General features: G+C 40.9%; 1 protein-coding gene across 1 annotated transcript in view; it reads left to right on the plus strand.

Moving 5' to 3' along the window:
- Positions 1-10,722: 10,722 nt before the first annotated feature.
- Positions 10,723-24,820, plus strand: part of LOC109692881 (prostaglandin reductase 1) — a 33,553-nt gene continuing 19,455 nt past the window's right edge. Inside the window, exons 1-5 of the mRNA XM_020173818.2 lie at positions 10,723-10,877; positions 14,142-14,257; positions 15,758-15,803; positions 16,852-16,908; positions 21,136-21,303. Coding sequence (XP_020029407.2) covers positions 14,152-14,257; positions 15,758-15,803; positions 16,852-16,908; positions 21,136-21,303 — 377 coding nt within the window. The 5' untranslated portion in view covers positions 10,723-10,877; positions 14,142-14,151. The remainder of the gene's footprint in view (positions 10,878-14,141; positions 14,258-15,757; positions 15,804-16,851; positions 16,909-21,135; positions 21,304-24,820) is intronic.

The following is a 24,820-nucleotide window of genomic DNA, read 5'->3' on the forward strand; positions in this document are numbered from 1 at the left end:
GGCGCAGAGAATCTCCACTTCACGTTAAACGGAGAACTGAGGAGGCCCCCGGGGCCGCCAGTGGCCGGCGCCCATACGGCTTGGGAAGACGCGGACCAGGTGAGCTTCGCGGTACCGCGGTTCCCCCACAGACAAGCCTGGGCCAGAGCAGCATAGCCCCCTGGACAGACTGACCTCCACCCGGGAAAAAAAGAGAAACTGAGTACTAAGCAATAAGAACAGTTAAGACACGCTGGAAAGAGGGTGGGGCGCCCTGAGTGCTGAAGATTGGGGGAAGGGAATCCTTCCCGGGACTGTAAATAAACGAGCCGGGCGGGCCAGAGAGCCTCTGGCGGGAGCGGGGCGCGCACCCAGCAACCAGGAGCGGGGAAGCTTGTGAGAGGAGGGAAGACCCACTTCCCACGTGAACTGTAAATAAACACGCAGGCCTGACAACGCGGGGCAGTGTCGCCTTTCCCAGTGCTCAGAAAGGGGAAAGCCTGTAGAAGAGGCTCCCGCACAGGAGAACTCTGAGCAAACAAAGCCTGTGGGACCAGGTGAGCGCTAGCTCACCCCAGAGATCTGCATAAATAACGCCGCCAGCTACAGGCTGAGAGCAGCAGGCAGGCAAGCCACAGTTGCAGATACCACTCTCAGAACTGCCTCCAGATGCTTTTTTTTCATTTTCTCCCTACCTTTGATGAGAGAACAACCGAATTACACCTGCAAGCCGAAAAACTTACTGAAACTGTATTGCATTTGAACTGGGGACACTTGGTGGGGCTTTGTGTGTGTGTGTGTGTGTGTGTGTGTGTGAGTGTGTAGTTTTGTTCTACTTTATGCATCCCCTTTGATGAGACAACTACAGAACAACATGTGAGGCACCAACTCCAGGACTGGATATTGAGACGGACACCCAAATTATTAAGACTGAAACTGCATTGCATATAAACTTGGAAGTTTTTTGGTTTTTTTTTTTAATTTTCTATTTTCCATTTTATTTTAATTCATTTTTATATATAGATATTACTTTCATTTACTTATTTTTTATTTTTTTATCTTTGATTTTCAATCCTCTCTCTGTCTCTCTAATGTCTGTTCAGCTTACTGTCGATTAGTACACTAACACTCCCTGTTTATACCTTTGAAACTCTCTTGTCTGATACCTTGTTCTGCTTTCTCCCTCTTGTCTGTATATTTGTTTTCCCCTTTTCTTTAACTTCTTGCTTTCCATCTCAGCTCACTCTTCCATTCTAAATATTACCATTGTTATTATTACAAGCTAGAAAATACTTAATTACACACAGTACAGGGACAGTAACAACACCAAGGACAATGACAGGAAGACAGAAAAAACAGGGAAACCAGTTTCCCCACAGCAAAAAATTAGTACAGGAACCAGAGGGGAATGAAGAGAACAGAAACTCAGATCCAGACTCCAACAAAATGAAGATAAACTATGCCAAAGGACCCAATGAAGCCCACAAGAATAATTTAAAAGAAGACATACAACAAGTAATCAATGAGAATTTTATAGAGATGATACTGGATAGGGTCAACCAAAATGTACAGGAGACACTCAAGAAATTCCAAGACAATAAAAATAGAGAATTTGAAAAAGCAAAAGAAGAAATAAAGGAAACCATAGAAGCACTGTATAAACACCAAAGTGAAAGAGAGAACACAATGAATAAATGGATAAGTGAACTCAGGACAAAAATAGACAACGTTAAAGAAGAAAACTGCCAGGATATGGAAAACCTCAGAAAAAAGAACGAAACAGAACTGCAAAACAAAACGGAAGGCCAATCCAGCAGAATAGAACAAACAGAAGACAGAATCTCAGAACTTGAAGATGAAATGGTAATTAAAGGAAAAACCGAAGAACTATTAATTAAACAACTCAAGACCTGTGAAAAGAAAATGCAAGAACTCACTGACTCCATCAAAAGACCAAACTTGAGAATCATGGGCATCGAAGAAGGAGAAGAGGTGCAAGCGAAGGGAATGCATAATATATTCAACAAAATAATAACAGAAAATTTCCCAAATCTAGAGAAAGATATTCCCATACACATGCAAGAGGCCTCCAGGACACCAAACAGACCAGATCAAAATAGAACTACTCCATGACATATCATCATTAAAACAACAAGTTCAGAAACTAAGGAAAGAATACTGAAGGCTGTAAGAGAGAAAAACCAAGTAACATACAAAGGTAAACCCATCAAAATCACAGCAGACTTCTCAACAGAAACATTAAAAGCAAGAAGAGCGTGGGGTGAGATCTTCCGGGAACTGAATGAAAATAACTTCAACCCCAGGATACTCTACCCAGCAAAGCTATCATTCAAAATAGATGGAGCAATAAAAGTCTTCCATGATAAGCAGAAACTAAAACAATATGTGACCACAAAGCCACCATTACAAAAGATTCTGCAAGAGATCCTGCACACAGAAAGTGACACCCAACTTAACCATGAAAAGGCAGGCAGCACCAAACCACAGGATAAGAAAAAGCAAGACAGTAGAGAGTAACATCAAGTTAGGTACACACAATCAAACCTTCAAATAACTAAGACAACTAAATGGCAGGAATCACCACATACCTATCAGTACTAACACTTGATGTTAATGGACTTAATTCACCCATCAAAAGACACCGTTTGACAAAATGGATTAAAAAAGAAGATCCAACAATTTGTTGCTTACAGGAGACTCATCTCACTGACAGAAATAAGCATATGCTTAGGATGAAAGGCTGGAAGAAGATTTACCAAGCCAATGGCCCCCGAAAACAAGCAGGAGTAGCAATACTTATCTCTGACAAAGTAGACTTCAAACCTACATTGATCAAACAAGATAAAGAAGGACATTCCATACTAATAAAAGGGGAAATAGACCAAAAGGAAATAATAATCATCAATCTGTATGCACCCAATGTCAACGCACCCAATTTCATCAAACATACCCTGAAAGACCTAAAAGCATATATAAACGCCAACACAGTGGTTGTGGTAGACTTTAACACTCCATTATCATCAATAGATAGGTCATCCAAACAAAAAATCAATAAAGAAATCCAAGATCTAAAATATGCAATAGATCAAGTGGACCTAGTAGATGTCTATAGAACATTTCATCCAACCTCTACACAATATACATTCTTCTCAGCAGCCCATGGAACCTTCTCCAAAATAGATCATATCCTAGGGCACAAAGCAAGCCTCAGCAAATATAAGAAAATAGAAATAATAACTTGCATACTATCTGACCACAATGCAGTAAAAGTAGAACTCAACAACAAAAGTAAAGACAAAAAACATGCAAACAGCTGGAAACTAAATAACTCATTACTTAATGAAGAGTGGATCATCGCTGCAATAAAAGAGGAAATTAAAAAGTTCCTGGAAGTCAATGAAAATGAAAACACAACCTACCGGAACCTATGGGACACAGCTAAGGCAGTCTTGAGAGGAAAGTTTATAGCCATAAGTGCATATATTAAAAAGATTGAAAGATCCCAAATCAATGACCTAATGATACATCTCAAACTCCTAGAAAAACAAGAACAAGCAAATCCCAAAACAAATAGGAGAGAAATAATAAAAATAAGAGCTGAAATCAACGAAATAGAAACCAAAAAAACCATACAAAGAATTAATGAAAAAAAAGTTGGTTCTTTGAAAAAATAAACAAGATCGATAGACGCCTGGCAAACCTGACTAAAATGAGGAGAGAAAAACCCCAAATTAGTAGAATTAGGAATGCAAAAGGGGAGATAACAACAAACACCATGGAAGTCCAGGAAATCATCAGAGACTACTTTGAGAACCTATATTCAAATAAATTTGAAAATCTAAAAGAAATGGACAGATTTCTAGATACATATGATCATCCAAAACTGAACCAAGAGGAAATTAATCACCTGAATAGACCTATAACACAAAATGAAATTGAAGCAGCAATCAAGAGTCTCCCCAAAAAGAAAAGTCCAGGACCTGATGCATTCTCTGCTGAATTCTATCAGACCTTTAAAGAAGAACTGATACCAACCCTCCTTAAACTGTTCCATGAAATAGAAAGGGAAGGAAAATTGCCAAACACATTTTATGAAGCCAGTATTACACTTATCAAAAAAACAGGCAAAGACACCTCCAAAAAGGAGAACTATAGGCCAATCTCCTTAATGAACATTGACACAAAAATCCTCAACAAAATAATGGCAAACCGAATTCAGCAACACATCAAAAAGATTATTCACCACGACCAAGTAGGCTTCATCCCAGGGATGCAGGGGTGGTTCAACATACGAAAATCAATACATGTAATAAACCACATTAACAGAAGCAAAGACAAAAACCACTTGATCATCTCAATAGATGCAGAAAAAGCCTTTGATAAGATCCAACATCATTTCATGATAAAAGCTCTAAGAAAACTAGGAATGGAAGGAAAGTTCCTCAACATTATAAAAGCTATATATGACAAACCTATAGCCAGCATTATACTTAACGGAGAAAAATTAAAACCATTCCCTCTAAAATCAGGAACCAGACAAGGATGCCCACTATCTCCACTCCTATTCAACATAGTACTGGAATTCCTAGCCAGAGCAATTAGGCAAGAAGAAGGAATAAAAGGACTACAAATAGGTAAAGAAACTGTCAAAATATCTCTATTTGCAGACAACATGATACTATACCTTAAAGACCCAAAAAACTCTACTCAGAAGCTTCTAGACATCATCAATAGCTATAGCAAGGTAGCAGGATATAAAATCAATATAGAAAAATCATTAGCATTTCTATACACTAATAATGAACAAACTGAAAAAGAATATATGAAAACAATTCCATTTACAATAGCCTCAAAAAAAATCAAATACCTAGGTGTAAACCTAACCAAAGATGTGAAAGACCTCTACAAGGAAAACTATACACTTCTGAAGAAAGAGATTGAGGAAGACTATAGAAAGTGGAGAGATCTCCCATGCTCATGGATTGGTAGAATCAACATAGTAAAAATGTCGATACTCCCCAAAGTAATCTACATGTTTAATGCAATTCCCATCAAAATTCCAATGACATTCATTAAAGAGATTGAAAAATCTACTGTTAAATTTATGTGGAAACACAAGAGGCCACGAATAGCCAAGGCAATACTCAGCCAAAAGAACAATGCAGGAGGTATCACAATACCTGACTTCAAACTATATTACAAAGCAATAACAATAAAAAAAGCATGGTACTGGCACAAAAACAGACATGAAGACTAGGGGAACAGAATAGAAGATCCAGATATGAAGCCACACAAGTATAAGCAACTTGTCTTTGACAAAGGAGCTAAAAATATACGATGGAGAAATAGCAGCTTCTTCAACAAAAACTGCTGGGAAAACTGGTTAGAAGTCTGCAAAAAACTGAAACTAGATCCATGTATATCACCCTATACCAAGATTAACTCAAAATGGATCAAGGATCTTAATATCAGACCCCAAACTCTTAAGTTGATACAAGAAAGAGTAGGAAATACTCTGGAGTTAGTAGGTATAGGTAAGAACTTTCTCAATGAAACCCCAGCAGCACAGCAACTAAGAGATAGCATAGATAAATGGGACCTCATAAAACTAAAGAACTGTTCATCAAAAGAAATGGTCTCTAAACTGAAGAGAACACCCACAGAGTAGGAGAAAATATTTGTCAGCTACACATCAGACATAGGACTGATAACCAGAATATATAGGGAACTTAAAAAACTAAATTCTCCTAAAACTAAAACCAATAAAGAAATGGGCATGTGAACTAAACAGAACTTTCTCAGAAGAAGAAATTCAAATGTCAAAAAAACACATGAAAAAATGTTCACCATCTCTAGCAATAAAGGAAATGCAAATTAAAACCACACTAAGATTCCACCTCACCCCTGTTAGAATAGCCATCATCAGCAACACCACCAACAACAGGTGTTGGTGAGGATGCGGGGAAAAGGAACCCTCTTACACTGTTTGTGGGAATGTAAACCACTCTGGAAAAAATTTGGAGGTTACTTAAAAAGCTAAACGTTTATCTACCATATGATCCAGCAATACCACTCTTGGGGATATACCCAAAGGACTGTGACACAGGTTACTCCAAAGGCCCCTGCACACCCATGTCTATTACGGCACTATTCACAATAGCCAAGTTATGGAAATAGCCAAGATGCCCCACTACTGACGAAGAGATCAAGAAAATGTGGTATCTATACACAATGGAATTTTATGCAGCCATGAAGAAGAACGAAATGTTATCATTCGCTAGTAAATGGATGGAATTGGAGAACATCATTCTGAGTGAGGTTAGCCTGGCCCAAAAGACCAAAAATCGTTATGTTCTCCCTCATATGTGGACATTAGATCAAGGGCAAACACAACAATGGGATTGGACTTTGAGCACATCATAAAAGCGAGAGCACACAAGGGAGGGATGAGGATAGGTAAGACACCTAAAAAATTAGCTAGCATTTGTTGCCCTTAACGCAGAGAAACTAAAGCAGATACCTTAAATGCAATGGAGGCTCATAGGAGAAGGGGACCAGGAACTAGAGAAAAGGTTAGATCAAAAAGAATTAACCTAGAAGGTAACACACATGCACAGGAAATCAATGTGAGTCAATGCCCTGTATAGCTATCCTTATCTCAACCAGCAAAAACCCTTGTTCCTTCCTATTATTGCTTATAGTCTCTCTACAACAAAATTAGAAATAAGGGCAAAATAGTTTCTGCTGGGTATTGAGGGGGTGGGGCGGAGAGGGAGGGGAGGGGGTGGGGGGAGGGGGGAGAAATGACCCAAGCCTTGTATGCACATATGAATAAAAAAAAAAACGAATTAACCTAGAAGGTAACACACATGTACAGGAAATTATTGTGAGTCAACTCCCTGTATAGCTATCCTTATCTCAACTAGCAAAAACCCTTGGTCCTTCCTATTATTGCGTAAACTCTCTCTTCAACAAAATTAGAGATAAGGACAAAATAGTTTCTTCTGGGTATCGGGGTGGTAAGGGAGGTGGTGGGGGCAGGGGGGTGAAATGACCCAAGCATTGAATGCACATATGAATAATAAAACAATAAAAATTAAAAATTAAAAAAAAAAACAAGATGAATGTCAAGTTAATTCCTACCAAACAGATTACAATGACTTTTGCTTTTTATGGTTTACACATCTGTATCATCTGAATTTTTTGAAGTTTAAAAATTCTTTTATTACTTATGAAATTTTATTATAAGTGAATTGTTCCTTCATGTTGCTAGACCAGAGCTCCTTGAAACCTAAGATCAGAACACTGAATTAAATGATTTTATTTTACTCTCAGAGAAAAGCAAATGAAACCTTTTTTCTTGATCCTTTGGTCCAAATTCCACCTCTGAATGTGATTATGTAATCAGATGTGATTTAGCCTACTCACCATGACTTGGCTAACTGCATTCATTAAGAGATACTGAGTCAATGATTGCTCAAAGAACTTGTTTGACTTGGGGTGGCCAGAGCTTGTTTTTTTTTTTTTTTTTCCTTGTGGAGCTGGGGACCAAACCCAGGGCCTTGCACATGCTAGGCAAGTGCTGTACAAGGAGCTGCATCCTTAGCTCAGTCTGGCCAGATCTTCTCCATACTTTCTGTCTTATGTCAAGTGAGTTAATGTTTGAGACATCTGGGCTCTTGGTACCTTACTTCTCTAATTCTTAATTTACAAAGTCTGTTCACACCTGCATTTTTATTAGCTCTTATAATATCCAAAACAACAGATGTTTTTTTCTCATATTTGATTACCTGATATATCTGAAATGTGTTTTGCTCACAATAGGTGCTCAGTAAGTATATTTTCTGAATGAAAAAAAAGCAAGGAATGGAAGAGGGGAGGAAAATGCAGATGTCTGAGGGCTGCGCTGTTAGCCAGTACTTTACGCCCCATGTCACACTTATCTTTACCATAACCCTGTTTGGTAGCTTATTGGTCACTGCAGTTCTGCAGACAGTGCTCTAAAATCCAAGCCAAAGGTGCCAGGCTAGCTTTGGGAGCTCTCACCCCACCCTACATGGCCAGGGGAATTCTTGACCAATGGCCATGACAGTCCTCCCCTCAAAGAGGACTGGAAGAAAGATGGACATGGTGAGATTTCAAGGGGAACCCTGTGCACAGGCTCAGCCTGGTCCGTTCCCAGTTGAACCATCACTCGATGGTTCTGGAAGCCAAAGCTGCTGTGCGACTGTCCCTGCTGCCATGGAGCAAAGTCCAACACAGGAAGTCTAGTGCTGGCTGACTGCTCAATAACCCAGATGTCTTTCAACTTCTCAACTGAGTGGCTTTCTTTTCTATAGGTGCAGAAAGTTTGTTCCACCACCAGCAGCACCTCCTTATTCCAGGCAGGGAAGGGCAAAGGTAAAAACATGGATGTCTACTGAATCAGTTGCTTTTTATTTTACTTAGGAAAACAATTGTTTTCTGAAAAGCTGTGGTGCCTAGGCTAGTGTCAAACTCACTATCCTCTTGCCTCTGCTTGACAAGTGCTGTGACTATAGGAGTGTACCACCCTGTTCCACTTCCTGTTTATGTGTTATTGGCTAGAGTCATATCATGACCAAGCCAAAAAGAAGGCTGGAAAGTGGAGTTCTTTAACAGCACAATCTGTCACACAGAAAGAAAATTGGTTATTTGTGTGGTACAGACAAAAAGAGAACTTGGATATTAATAGGAAACTGGCATGGTCTACCTCTTGGATACACAAGCATGAGATGTTTTCTAAAGCCCTTATAGCTGGCTCTCTACCTTAATCACATGTGTTTGTTACATTGCAGTACTCTGGTAGAGAATAAAGGAAGCTATAAAATCTGTGCCCCAATTGGGAAAGGACAAGTTTTAGTTGGATCTCACCACTTGGGCCAAATGTCAGAGAAAGTGGAAGGCTGGATTCACGTATCCATTACAGAATCTTACTTTTGTGTACCCTGCTAAGAAGATGAGAAGGGTGTTGTGATTTCTTCATTGTTTGTGTTTGATTGTGGTAGGTTCTTCATGCTCATCAGAGTTTGTGGTTCATTATAATTCTCTCTCATTATACACCTTAAACATTCTCATTCCTATAGGGGGATTAATGTTGTATGATTAGTATGTGTTCAACATGTGTTTTTCACATGTTCTTATACAATTTGCAGAGTGGGCAATATTTTTATTTATAGAAATGGTATTGAGTATGCACGTCATTCTGTTTCTCGCTTTTCTACTACGGCCTTGCTCTCAGGATTCGTCCACAGTGCTTTACCTATGACCAGTGCTGCTTTTGAGTGCTACATGGTACCCTTGTGTGCATCCACCTAATATCATCCACACACTCTGTTATAGGCTGAGTTGGGTTGTGTTCCCCACACACACACACAAACCATGTGTTAAAATCCCATTCTACTACCTCAGGATGTACCCATGTTTGGAGAGAGGTCTTTGAAGAGCCAATTAAAGTTAATGATGTCAGATGAGTGACCCCAAACCATGTGACTGTATTTGAAATAGGCCCTCACAGGAATGATTAAAGAAACCAGAGGGTTTCAGGTGGGATTCTACTCCAGTGTGACCAGTGTCCTCATTACAAGTTAGATGCCAGGGATGTGCAAGACAGAGGAAAGGCCAGGTGAGGACATAGGCAGAAGGTGGCCATCGGCAAGCCAAGGAGCACATCCTCAGGAGAAACCAAACCTATACCTTGATCTTGAACTTTTAGCCTCCATTACTTTGAGAAACTAAATTTCTGTGGTGTAGACCACCCAGCCTTTGGTATTTTGTTATGGCAGTCCTAGTAAACTGAAAAATACACTCTCAGGGACACCCAGCTTTCTTTCAATTCCTTCATTAAAAATCTTTTGAAGTCAGCAAACAACTTTTGCTGTGAAACTGACAAAACTGTCCAGCTAACATCTGATCAGTACTTAATGCTTCCTCACAAGGAAACCTGAGAAGTCTCTCTTGGGTTTTCTGATCTTTCTCTTTGTGACTTGTTAATTGCAAACCTGTCAAGGAGAAAATAGGAATCCTACATCCAAGGCACACAATAGGGCTAGGTACCCTGGCACAGAGGTAATTTGCTCTCATTGGATTGACAAAAGATAAAACAATGTCATCACTCCTGACATGGGCTTATCTCAGAACTGTAGATATGGACAAACACAACATTGAGGAGTAAATTCTCTTATGCCCAAAATATGGAAATACAAACTAATGAGTTGTTATCTGTTTATTTGGAGAGAGGTCCATGTTGTTAACTGGGAGGGAGTGGGTAAATACCATCTTTAGAATAATCTTATTTGTGTAAAAATGAGGGGGAAGTCTTCTCTGTACATTTCTGAAGGATCAGGAAGAAGGGCGTGAAAGACAAAAGGGAAAATAGTAACGGTAGTTATCTCAAGGAGGGGTAAAAGGAGATTGGGGGCAGTTTGAAATTCCGTGCGTTGTTTCACTTTCTACTACATGGCTGACAAAGGCTGGGCTCGGATTTGGTGGTATGTAATTGATTACAGTGTGAGTTGCTGAGGATTTATTTGGGCCAGCGGAAATGTCAAAGGCTTACTGGGATCTAGTTTACTGAACATTGACCGAATGCCTGTACTAATCTAAGCACATCTAATCTTGATGCTTAACTCCTTTTATTCTGTAAAAAGACACTTAATTTTATTCTTCAACACACACACACACACACACACACACACACACACACACACACACACACACAGGAGCACTTGTTCCAAACTTCCAGAAGTAGCTCCGCCCTGCGGAAGCCCCACCCTCTCCCAACCAGCTAGAAATCCTGTTCCTGGGACCTGTGCAGCTCAGTCCACAAGGTTTCTCTGGAAGTGGCACGTGCGGACTCTGTGAGTGAAAACAACTTTCTTTTCCTCCCTCTCCTGCTCCCGCCCAGCGGGGACGCCCCTGTGGAAGAGCGATCGATCGCACTTGGCCCTCCTCTGGTGCTGGGTACTGGCTGGGAACGGGGTGTTCCCAGCCTCAGGTCTCTGCAAGGCCTTGTGGAGCGTGGAGCCTGAGCTGGGCTCTGCAGGGACAGGCGAGGCCCTCTCGCCCTGCGAGTGCAGCCGCTGGGACGCGCCGACTGCGAACTCCGGGTGCAAAACTGTGGCGGGTGCGGAGGGGACGGGTCTGCGGGAACTCGGGCGCGCGCTCTGTCTGCGGGGTGGAGACTCGCGCCATTGCGCTGGCCCTTCCTGGGCGGGCAGGACAGTCTGGTCCCCTCTGCCAGGGAGCTGCGGGCTTGGGGCGAGGCCTGAGTCACCAGCGGGGGCCATGTTGGGGAGAGACGCAAAAGTGTGTGGACTCTTGAATCAACAAGGCAGTAACAAAAAGGAGACCCAGAAGGGGAGGAGAATGATGGTTCCTGAGGCGGGGAGGGGAGTTGTTGGTAAAGGTCACAAAGTGTCACATAGGACTATTGCGCAGCAGCGAACACAACAATAACAATGTCATTACCCGATGTAGAGTTTATGGAACTTACTGAATATTGACCATGTGTCTGTACTAAGCTAGCACTCGATTTATCTCTAAAATGTCGTTTTATTTTATTCATAATATTTTATTTATAAAATAATATACATTTCACAATAAAGAGGTGAGTTTCAAATGTCTCACCATAGATGTGGTGGTTAAGTAATGGGTGTGTTACTTGGCTAGGTTTAATCACTCTGTGATGCTTTCTTTCAAGCTAGGGTGTCCCAAATTATTTGCCTAGAGAGGCTTCCAACCCTGATCTTCCTTATCTCAGCCTCCTGAGGCACCTGGCAAGAATAATATTTTTTTAAGAAGAATGAGCTAGGTTTGGATTTTTCTGCCCCCATTACTCCGCTCTAGCTTGGAGTAACCCCTTTGTCCTGTCCATTGTTCCCTCCTGCCAGGAGAGTCCTCTCTGTCCTGTCCACTGTCCCCCCCAGCCTGGAGTGTCTCCCATGTCCTGTCCAGGGTCATCTCCAGGGCTTGTGCATGGTACTAACTGGAGAGGCAGACGTGGCTTTCATGTGATGTGGGGTAGCTCAGTCCTCAAAGCCCTGACCCCAGCAAACATGACAGCCTTAATCACCATCTGGCACTGTTTTTCTTTCATTGTTTTTACATTTACTTACATGTGTATACATTGTTTGGGCCACCTCTTCCCCCACTTCCCCGCCCTCAAGAAACTGATCCACCCTATTGTTTGCTGATTTTGTTGAAGAGAAAACATAGGAGATAATAAGAAAGACACATCGCTTTTGCTAGTTTGAGATAAAGATAGCTATACAGTGAGATTCCTAGCATTGCTTCCATGCACTTAATTACTTTCTCTGGACTCTGTATGGAGACAAGTTTAAAGTCAGGTCCTTCATTTCCTCATTGGGGCCAAAACCAGGACATTCCTCCTGAAAATGAGGGAACAGCAGTGTCACCCAAGGGCTCTCGGTGTCCCGAGGCCGGCTTAGGTTGAAACGCTCCTTCCATCTGAAATAGGAGTGTGGACTGTGTGTGTGGTCCTGTGTGTTTGTCCCTTTTCTGAGGATTCACTTCATGATAGGTGAGAAACAGAGTATTTGCTGTTCAGTGCCCTAGAGAAACTCTAGCCCAACCCTGCCTGGGAAGATGTTCTGTGTTGGTTTACATTTTTCCTTACCTTGGAGGTTTCTTTATGCCTCAGTTTCCCCATGTGTGTACCTACAGTGATGACAAAGTCTCATGGGGAAGTCATGGGGATGAAATGCAATCATAAAGTGCTTGGCACAGCCCCAGAAGCAGTGATTACTAAAGCTGTGTGGCTGAGTTAATGTAAAACCTGAAACTTAGAGAGGCACTGATGGTGTAATCCTAGCTATTTGGGAGGCTGAGAGTGGGGTATCATGGTTGGAGGGCAGCCCCACAAGAGGTTCATAAGACCCCATCTCCAAAATAGCCAGAGCAAAATTAACTGGACATGTTGTTCAATGGGTAGAGTGCCTGCTTAGCAAGCAGGAAGCCCTGAGTTCAAACCCCAGTCCCGCCAAAAAACACTCCTGTAATATAGAAAGTACTACAGGAAAACACTTCAAGATATAAGCCTGGACAAAAGCTTCCAATAGTAGTAAGAATTGACAAATGAGATTGCATCAAATTAGAAAGCTTTGGCACAGGAAACGATTACCAAAGTGAAGACACAGCCTACAAAGTTGGAGAAAATATCTGACAGCTATTCCCAACAGGGGATTAATACCCAGAATATGTAAAGAGCTCAAAAATTTAACACCAATCAATAAACGGGTAATGAACTGAACAGATACTTCTCAATACAAGTACAAATGGGCAATAATTACATGAAATAAGTTCAACCTCTTTAACCATCAGGGAAATGCAAATCAGTGGTACACTGAGATTCCATCTCACCCCAGGCAGAATGGCTATCATAAGAATACAAAAGGAACTTAAGACTGGCAAGGATGTGGGGGAGAGGGAACCTTTACACCCAGTTGGTAGGAATGTAAATTACTGCAGCCTCTATTGGAATCAGTATGCAGGTTCCTTCATAAAGCTAAAACTAGAACTAACATATGATCTGCTTTACCAGCATAAAATAGACATGTGTGCAAACCAAGCTTATTGTGACAGTAGTCACAATCGCCAAGTTACGGGATCAGCCCAGGTGCCCATCATGGATGAACAGATAAAAAACATGTGGTAACATACACAGTGGAGAATTATTCAGCCGTACAGAAGAAAGAAATATGTCATTTGCAGAAAAATAGAGGGAACTAGAGATTATGTTAAGTGAAGTAAGGCAAACCAACAAAGAAAGTATCACATGTTTTCTCTTAAATGTGAATCTGAGAGAGAGAAAGCATGAAATTGAAGGGGTACTATTACAGAAAAGGAAGGGGATGGAGAAGGGGAGGAGAGGATTGTGGGAGGTTGGACAAGATCAAAATGTGTTATATGCATGTGTGAAGTCACAATGAAACTCATTACTCTGTATAATTAATATGTGCTAGTAAGAAAGAAAAAGAATTTTGGTTGATGTTAAATGATCACATGACGAATGGTATGGTTGTGCTCTCTGGTCCACACAATGACTAAGGAACTGTTAAGACCAGCCACTGTGCAGCACTGAGCATATGTTTACTGTGTTCTAGAAGCTTCAAGATGGTGCATGCTAAGAGCTGGACCCTGAAGAAGCACTTTGAAGGCCCCCCTACCAGTAGTAACTTTGAGCTCAAGACTACTGAGCTCCCACCCTTAAAAAATGGAGGTAAGTCAGACCCCCAAAATTTCAGATCAAAACACTGTCTCAGTGAGCCTTTTTTGCATCAGAAACCATCTCAAACTTAGTGACATCACACAACAATTGCTTAGTAGTTTGCAATTCTGAGGTTTGCAGTTTGGCTTGGGTTAAGTTGAGTGATTCTTCTGTAGGCCTCATCTGGGTGATAGTAGGCTTTCTGCTGAAGAGCAGGCCTCAGTTATCTATTAGGTCCTCAGGCCAAGTTCATTTGAGCTCTATTCTCATAGAGGTCTCACAGATCTAGAGTGGCCTGAGCTGGGAAGCTTCAATGTGCAAGCACTTCCAAACCTCTCCTTGTGTTTGGTTTTTGCTAATGTCCCATTGGTCATGCAAGTCACAGAGCCACAACCAGATTCAATGGGTGGGAAATACATTTCTTTTTCTCATCTATTTTCTTTCTTTCCTTCCTTCCTTCCTTCCTCCTTCCCTTCCTTTCTCCCTCTCTCCCTTCCTTCCTTCCTTTTTTCCTTTCTTGCTTTCTTTCTATGTGTGTGTTGTTGCTGAATATTGGATTCAGTGCTCTGCATGCTAGGCCAGTGCTCTACCACTGAGTTACATCCTCAACCCCTCAACCTCTGCAAACACATTTCTTGCTGGGAGGAGTACCCAAGAAGCCAGCACACATGGGTGGGAGGTATTGTACAATCTGCCACTGAGGTTTTTGAGGTCCTCTAGATGAAGTCTTCATGTCATCTTGGAGGACCCCTTCCTTTCTTTGATGATAGAAATTCATGCTTTTGTGCATTGCCCAGATAATGGGAAAGGTGTTCTCTCTGCCCTAGTCATCCAGCCCAGCAGCCCTGTGTAGAGTTCGGACTACAAGAGGTGTCTATGAGGGATATTTATTGGTAGATGAGCTTTTGAGAGAAGGAGATGCAATCCAGTAGCATGGCATAGGTACCAATGTCATTTAAGTGGTGCTGACCGGGACTTGGATTCAATATTCCAGCAAGAGTGTACATGAGGATTACTTCAGCAAAGAACACATTCTTTGGCCCTAACTGGAGTTGCTAATGTAATCCTAGGTGAGCATGGTGACAGTGGTTGCAGATGTGGCCCTGAGCACGTTACTCCACCTAAACTTCTATGGAATGGAAACAGTAGTTGACAGGGAAATACTCATGTAATGCCATGTCACTTCCATTTTTCCTTTTCTTATCATCATCACCATCACCAAGAATTTGGCTAGGCCAAATGTGAGAGCCCTTGTGTCTTCAATAGAACACACAGATGAGGGGCTGGGAATGTAGCTCAGTGGTGAGTGCTTGCCTAGCATGCACAAGGCCCTGGGCTTGATACCCAGCACTGCAAAAGCAAGAAAGAAAACAGCAAGCAAAGCCACAAGTCAGCACAAATGACAGGGAAACCCTGAAGCAAATGGATAACCTGTGTTTATTGAGAATGTCCAAAAGCCACAGGCCTCAGGCTTTGCACTTCTAATTTGCTATGACATGCTTTGTTTTTTAGAGGTGCTGCTGGAAGCTTTGTTCCTCACTGTGGATCCTTACATGAGGTATTACCTCCCTCCTAAAATTCTTATATTTTTGTGTCTGACCATATTTAGAAGTATTTTTAAAGTAAGAGCCAACTGAATCAAAATCTATCATTTCCCACTTATCTTAGTACCCGATCAGTGATGGGATTTCTGCCTGCTCATCCTTTGCAGGACAATGTATGACAAACTGGTGAGGGATTTTCCTGGTCTCTTTATTTTACAAATACAATTTGCCTTCCAGAGTTGCTTCCAGAGGGAAACAAAAAACAGAAAAGAAAAACAAATGTAAATGGTAACTCTCCACTTTATTGCTGACAAATAACTTGAGCATAGGTCAGATTATTTGACCAAAATGGGCTATTCTTGCCCTCGGTTGACCTGTATTCACTTAGGTAATCTGCAGTTCACTCAAACTTATACAAACTCAGTAAATGACTCCGGGGGAGAGTGGATAAAAGCCTTTGAAGGACCACTAATGCCTTAGTGACTTTCTGCCCTCCATAACTAATATAGCCATCATCCTTTTAAATATTTTTTTTCATAGCTGATCACTGAAGATTCAAATGTTAAGTTGAAAGCACTGCTTAAAGGTGTAAATTAGCAGCTTCTCATTGTGGTTCACACCTGTAATCCCTGCACTCAAAAGCTGAGGCTGGAAGATGACAAGTTTAAGGGCCGTCTAGGCTATACAGTAAGACCCTGTTTCAAAAAACAAACAAGACACTGCACATAACAAAATGTTGATTACTGTCCCTTTTCTTGTGGCTAGTGTTTTGGGGAACAAGAACCCAATAGATCCTGTGTTACATTTTTAAAGTCATGAATAGAAACACACCTTCATTTGACTGTAGTACCAAGTTTCTTCATAGAAAAGTACTGCCCAACACATCTTTATGGTCACAAAACAGAACTCTGCCAGCTTTTTAACTGGCTGTGCTGCCCTCATGTATCTGGGTTCCATTTCTCCACATACTGCTATGCCCATAGTTTTCAATTTAGTTTAAATCTCAAGCCAGTTTGTCCAAGATGCTCTTAAGTACTAATAATGGATTTCTTCTTTTCCCAGAATAGCGGCCAAAAGATTGAAGGAGGGAGACACAATGATGGGTGAGCAAGTGGCCAGGTAAGAACTTAGGTTTATACCAGTTCTTGGAAAATCTGTCCCTTCTTCATTTCCTGCTCGGCCCTGTCTCTGTTCATTGAACCTGTAATTCCTTCAGCCTGTGTGGTTTACTCACTGTGTGATCCTGGAAATAATATGGGAACTCCTGCCACCTTCCCGACTAATTGAAAATGAGGAAAGGATGTTGTATTACTCCAACATTGATTGCTCTGACCAAATACCTAAGATATACAACTTAAAGGAGGAAGTATTTATTGTGGCTCATGGTTTCAGAGGTTTCAGTCTCTATTGATTCTAGGCCCATGGTGAGGCAGAACATCATGGTGGCAGGATGAGGTGGCAGACAGGATGCAGAGAGAATGCCTGCATTAACAGCCTTTTTCTTTTTCCCTTTTTATTCCATCTGGGCCCCCAGCCTACAGAATGGTGCCACCCACAATCAGTGCAGATCTTTCTCCCTTATCAATCCTCTCTGGAACTGCCCTCACATAGGCACTCACAGTGCTCTTCTAATCTCTCAGGTGATTCTCAATCCAGTCAAGTTGACAATCAAAATTAACTCCCACAAGCCCATCCTTTGTCAACTTGACACTGAAACATATCCCTCTAAACCATAACATTTCACATCCATCTCCAGAAGGCTCATGTTCATCTTATAATGCCAATTGTATTTCAGTCCATTCAGTCCATCTCCAAGAGTCCTCTTTTTTTTTGTCAGTACTGGGGTTTGAACCCAGTGCCTCACTCTTGCTAGGGAGAGTCTTTACCATTTGAACCATGCCCCCATTGCCTTAACAGTTGGAACACTGGTCCAAAGCCCAATTTCAAAGTCTGCTCTGAGACTAAAGGCAAACTCTTAGCCGTTAGCTCCTGTGAAGTAAAAAACTTAAGTCACATTCTTCCACAATACTGAGTAAATATTCCCATTCCAAACATGAGCTATAGAAGAATAACAAGGAAGGATTAGACCATGGCAAGACTGAAACCCCACAGGGAAAACATTAAATCCTATTGTCTGGCATCTGGGGCACATAGTAATATGATCTGGGCCCCAATGACCTTGGGCAACTCCGACTATAGCCTTGATTTTTTCAGCCCATATGTCCTCTCTCTTGGCCTGGCTCCATTTGTTGCGTGCAGCTTTCCTTGACAGATGTTCCTGGCATCTCTAACTTCCTGGGTTCTCCACTGCAACTTTGACTTCACCCTCACAGCTTCACACATCACTTCAGGGCTGCCTGCAGGGTCCTGACCCTGCCACATATTGCCTCACCTCTCAGATCATCCTTTGAAATATGGGTGGAAGCTTCCATGACCCTGTAACACTTACATTCTGCACACCGGCAAAAATACATCATGTGGGCAAAGCCGAGGTTTGCTGTCACCTTGAGCAGTAGCCAGGCCCTCTTGGACCATGGAGAGTAAAGTCTCAGTGCCTACGTGGTTGAATTGGAAAATAATTCCGTAGATGTCTCTGCACGAGCAGGGTGCACTGGAGTTCTCCTCTCAAAGCAAAGTCTCTCCAATGAGTTAAGTCTTTAAACCCTTGGTTCTGCAATGGGTAGGGCCACATTCCTGAGATGGCCTCTATAGTCCTGATGCCATTTGGCTTCTTTTTAATGACCCAGTTTCTTCAACAGCCACACCCTCCTTATCTTCATTATTAAAGGGGCTCCTTTTCCGGCCATACCACATGTTTTTAAAATCTTTCCCCTGTACTGTTTGCTCTCAGTTCTCACTATAAATGTGGCTAAAAGCAGCCGACAATAACCATGCCACAACCTGAGTGCTCAGCTGCCTTGAAATTTCTTCTGCCAGATGAACTAGCCCATCACCTTTATTTCAGTCTCATACAAACTCTCAAAATGGAGCAGATGTAAACGGATTATTTACCAGAATGTTGCACCAATGGCCTCTAGCCCAGTTCCCAGTAGAGTCCTTATTCCCATCTGAAACCTCAGGAGCATTCTGGTCTTCTGAGCTCCCACCAGAATCACCCAATAAACCCTGCTCACAGCATTCTAGACTTTCTCTAGCATTCTCTAAACTTCCCCAAATTCCTCCTGCAAACCAGTTTCAAAGACTTAGTTGAACCTCATGGTCAGGATTAGTCACAGCAACAATCCCACTCTTTGTATCAATTTTCTGTATTAGTCAAATACCTGAGAGAAACTTCTTAAAGGGAGGAATTATTTATTTGGGCTCATGGTTTCGGAGGTTTCAGGCCACAGTCCTTGGTTTTATTGATTTGGGGCCATGGTGGGCAGAACATCATGGAGTCAGGAGCTTGTGGCAGAGGCTTCTCTCCTCATGGCAGACAGGAAGCGGAGACACAACGCCTACACTAGTGGGCTTTCTCCTTCTCCCCCTTTACTCCATCTGTGCCCCCAGCCAGTGGGAAGGCTACCACATTCTGGGGGGATTCCCTTCCCCTCAAAGTTCATTCCTTCTGGAAATTCCCTCTCATGGGTGTGCCTTGTTTGTATCCCAGTCCTCCTTCATCCAAACAAGGTTAATTACAGATGTGTCACTCTTCATTTCAGCCTTACTCCGCAATGCTTACTTTTATTTACTTAAAGTGGTGTTTATTCAAGTCCTAGTTATTGTAAAAATTCAAGTAAAGAAAAAATTTTCTTCTTGAAATGGAAAGTTCCTCTTCATCTGAACCTTAAAATCAATTGTTAATGTAGTATTTCAAAACTTGTTCAGTATCCATACTTGTATATATTTTTGAGTGGGATTATATGCCCATCAGCAAATTGCCTTTTCTCTGTATGTCATACATATCACTTGTTGACATAATATATACACATATATATCTACCTTTATTAAAATCTATACATTATTCTAATATGTTCTTCCATTTAACTAATCTAGTACTAATAACTATTTCTAATTTTTCCACTACAAATAATTATTGTTCAGGGAGCATGCACATATCTACATATGTATGGCTGTGTATTCTTTGCCTACTTGGATAAGAATGCTTTATATTAAATACCCAGAAGTATGAATTCTCTAACAAAGGAGGTACATGTATTTTTTTATGGTATTGCTCTCCAGTTCTGTTAATATCTGCTTTATATATTTTTCTTTCTTTTCTTTTATATATTTTTCTAATTTCTTTTCTGGGTGGGGGCACATTGTGGCATTTACGAAAGTTCTTACAATGTATCAAATATATTATACTTGAATTCACCTCCTTCCCCTGCTCTTCAAAGGAGATACGTACTTAATTTGAAAAGGTGATGATAAATTTCCCTTCAAAAAGCTATTATGAGTGTCTGCTCACCCCCATAGTATTGCAGAACCTGCTTCCCTGTCCTTGGACTCCTCATTTACCAGCAGAGTTGGAGATCAGAGATGAAGTGGCTGGCTCTCAATATCCAGTATAATTTTCTTTTATTTCACTACCAGTGATGTTAGCCTCCTTTTTTAAGTTCATTATCAACTTCCTTCTGTGAATTATCTTCATGTCCTTTGCCTTTTTCCTTTAGACTTTTACCTGTTTTATTAATTGGTAAAGGCTTCTTATATTCAGGGATATTAGTGTTGTGGATATTTAGGTCCTTGTTTATCTTTCTCCAGTGTCCAATCATAGTTTAAATTTTTTATGTGGTAATGGTGCATGCCTGTAATGCAGTACTTGGAATCCTGGGATGAGGATCATGAGTTCAAGGCCAGTCTGAGTTATATAGTGAGACCCTTTTCCAAAAAATAAGAAACCATAGCAAACAAACAAAATTCCATCATTAATTTTTATGTTGGAATAGGAGTGAGATGTTTATGTCTAACTGACTAGTTACTTATTACACCATTTGTTGAAATCCTATTTAGATTTAATTGGAATTTCAGTAACTTTTATAGATTTGTTAGAGTGTGCTTATTTGTGGAGGAAAGGATAATAGAGACGAAAATGTTAAAAAATTCAGGAGAAAGCAAGGCTAAGCAATAAAGCCTAGCCCATGGAGGAGAGAAAAGGGTGGTGTCCTGAGTGCCTTGAGCCAGAGAGTGGAGGGCTTTTGCTTAAAAAGAAGAGAAGCAGGTGTGGACAGGAATGGATATTGGACCATTTGAGAGACTTCTATGATGACCTCAAACATACGGCTAAGAGTTAAGGTGGAGAATATCCACTTTGGTTCCCCTGTGTGAACCTTATATCCTGAGCATCCTAACTCTGATGATAGGGAAGAGGTGTCACAAGTCTTAATGTGCTTTATCTTTCAGAGTCGTGGAAAGTAAAAACTCAGCCTTCCCAACAGGAACTGTTGTACTGACTTTTTCTGGCTGGACAACACACTCCATTTCTGATGGGAAAAAATTGGAAAAACTGTCTGCAGAATGGCCCAAAACGTTACCACTGTCTTTGGCTCTGGGGACAGTAGGTATGCCAGGGTGAGTTTCATGGGTATATTTTATTCATTGGAATGCTTGACTCTGAGATTTCCCAAAATAGTTCCATCTGGAATTTGGTCAACAAAAAGGGACTTGGGGCATTATAGGCCTTGGGACTGATTAGAGAAGATGATAGTACTAAGAAGGGAAGGAGACCAACCCAAGAGTCCATCAGTGGAATATATATTGCCTTACAAATGAAGGAAATCCTGATATTTATAGTATATATGAACCTGAAAGACCTTAAGTGAAGTAAGTCAGGCACAGAAAGGCAAATATACAATCTCACTTCTATGTTGTGTTAGTTTCATGTTACTCTGACAATATAAAAAGATAAAAGGTTTATTTGGCTCACAGTTGCAGAGGGTTCAGTCCATAATTGGCTGACTCCATTGCTTTGGTCCTGAGGTGAGGCAGAACATCATGGTGGAAAAGATGTGATGGAGAAGAAGTGCTTGCCTCGTCACATCCAGGAAAAGGGAAGACTGGAAGGGAGTTGGGATAGCGTGTTTTCTTTCAGGACACACCCCAATGACTTACTTCCTTTAAATGGTTCCATCCAATACTGCCATCATATTATGAATTCATCAAGGGATTCATCCATTGATTAGATCAGAGCCCTCATGATCTGATCACCCCTCAAAATTCACCCCTCAGAACTCTGCTATATTGGGAACCACTCCCTCAACTTCAATCCTTTGGGGGCAGGATCCCTTATATCTAAACCATAACATGTAGAATCTGAAAACCTTGAACTCATAGAAGCAGGGAGTGTAATGACAGTTACCAAGGGCTGAGGGGCTGGAGGGCTGGGGAAGCGTTAATCAAAACATACAAATTTCTAGACACATTTGACCAACCAAAATTGAACCAAGAGATTATAAATCACGTAAATCGATCTATAACAAGTAATGAAACTGAAGCTGCAATAAAGAGTCTCCCAAAAAAGAAAAGTACAGGACCTGATAGATCTGCTGCTAAATTCTGCCAGACCTTTAAAGAAGAACTAATACCAACACTCCTCATTCTTTTCCATTAATTAGTAAGGCAACTAACACTGTGAAAATCATTCTATGAAGCCAGTATTATACTCATTCCAAAACCAGACAAGGACACAACAAAAAAAACCCCAGAATTATAGGCCAATCTTTTTAATGGACTTAGATGCAAAGATTGCTAATAAAATACTGGCAAATGGAATTCAACAAAATATCAAAAACATCATACATCATAATGAAGTCAGTTTCATCCCAGGGATGTAGGGATAGTTCAACATGCAAGAATCTTTAAATGTAATACAGAATATTAACAGAAGCAAAGACAAAATCCATATGATCATCTCAAAGGATGCAGGAAAAGCCTTCAACAAAATTCAGCATCCTTTCTGGATAAATATTCTGAGGAAACTAGGGATAGAAGGAATGTATCTCAACATAATAAAGGTTATAAACAATACACCAATAGTCAACATCATACTAAATGGGGAAAAACTGAAACCATATCCTCTAAAATCAAAATGACACAAGGGTGTCCACTCTCTTCACTCTTATTCAACATAGTCTCAGAATTCCTAGCTGAGCAATAAGAGAAGAAGAAGAAATAAAAAGAATTCAAATAGGAAACAAAGAAGTCAAACTATCCCTATTTTCAGATGACACAATCTTATACCAAAAAGACCCGGAAAACTCCACCAAAAAATTCCTACACATTTCAGAAAAGTAGCACTACAAAATCAACTTATGAAAATCAGTAGTCTTTCTATAAACAACAATGAACAGACTGAGAAGGACTATAGGAAAACAATTCCATTTAGATTAGCCACAAAAAAAAAACCACTTAGGAATAAACTTAATAAGGGAAGTGAATGACCTCTACAATGAAAACTATAAACCACTGAAGAAAGAAATCAAAGAAGACTACAAAAGACAGCGAGATTTCCAATTATCATGGATTGTCAGAAACAATATTATGAAAATGGCAATTTTACCAAAAACAATCTGCATGTTCAATGCAATCCCCATCAAAGTTACAATGATGTCATCGTAGAGACTGAACAGTCAACCCTGAAGTTCATTTGGAATCACAAAAGACCACAAATAGCCAAGGCAATACTGAGCAAAAAGAGCAACGCTGGAGCTATCACCATACATGACTTCAAATTATATTACAGAGCCATAGCAATAAGACATCATGGTACTGACACAAAAACAGACATGAAGACCAACAGAACAGAATAGAAGGCCTAGATGTGAATCCACACAGCCATGTCCACCCGATTGTTGACAAAGGTACCCAAAACATACAATGGAGAAAAGGCAACCTCCCCAACAAATGTTGCTGGGAAAATTGGATATCTGCATTCAGAAAACTGAAAGTAGATCCATGTCTTTCATTCTTCATAAGTATCAACTCAAAGTGGATTTGGATCTTCATAAGACCTGAAACTTTGAAGCTAGTGCAGGAAAGAGCAGAGGATAGGCTGGGAATTACAGGCATAGGCAATCTTGTCCTAAATAGAACTCAAATGGCTCAGAATTAAGAAAGGATTGACAAATGGGAATACACAAAGCTAAAAAGCTTCTACACAATACAAGATATGGTCACCAAATGACTTAGATAACAGATGATTAAAAGGGAAAGTACTTTAGCGGTTCCAGTTGATTGCCCTTGAGCTCTTGGACCAGGATGAGGCAGTACAGCATGGCAGGACAATATGATAAATGCAGTGGTACATGACAGAGTCAAACTGCTCACCTCTGTGAGAAAGTGAGAGACTGGAGTCCCACAATCCTCTGCAAGGTGATTCCCAATGATCTAAATATCTCCTACGAGGCTCAACCTCTTAAAGGCTAGACCACCTCCCAAGGGTGCCACCCTGGGAAATAAGTCTTTAATACATGGCCCTTTGGTGTGATATTTAAGAACTGTTTAAGAACAGTTGGGTGTGGCGGCACGTACCTGTATTCCCAGCCTCTTGGAAGGCTAAGGCAGGAAGACCACAAGCTGAAGGCCAGTCTGAGCAACATGGTGAGATGCTCTCTCAAAACAAAATGAAACCAAATTTTTTAAGGATCCAAACTGTGTTTTGCTGTCCAGGTTGTTGATTCTCTTAAGTCCCTTTAGTCCAAAGACTAAATTTAATTTCCCCTACATTTCTTTTTCTCCTTTTCCATATTATGTCCATTTTATTTCTGAAAGGAAGGATACTTAGGAGAGGCCTTTTGTAACTTAGGTTGGTATTTCTAATTGAAAGCTGGAAATCCCAAAAAGGTGAGTAGGGAGGGAAGTGCTGTTTTCATAGGTGTAATGACACAATTGGAAAATGTCTTCTCTGCTTCTGTTTCGTGGTTAGACCAGAAAGCTCTGGTGTCAGCATTCATTCGCTGAGAACTAGGCCTGAATCCGTACTATTCCGTCTGGGTTACATTTTTGATGGCCCAGTACTTCTTTCCCTCCAAACTAACTTAAGCATCCACTTGTGGTGACATGGGAAATTCAGAAGCTCTTCCATACCTCT

Source organism: Castor canadensis, chromosome 13, assembly GCF_047511655.1.
Source record: "Castor canadensis chromosome 13, mCasCan1.hap1v2, whole genome shotgun sequence".
NCBI lineage: Eukaryota > Metazoa > Chordata > Mammalia > Rodentia > Castoridae > Castor > Castor canadensis.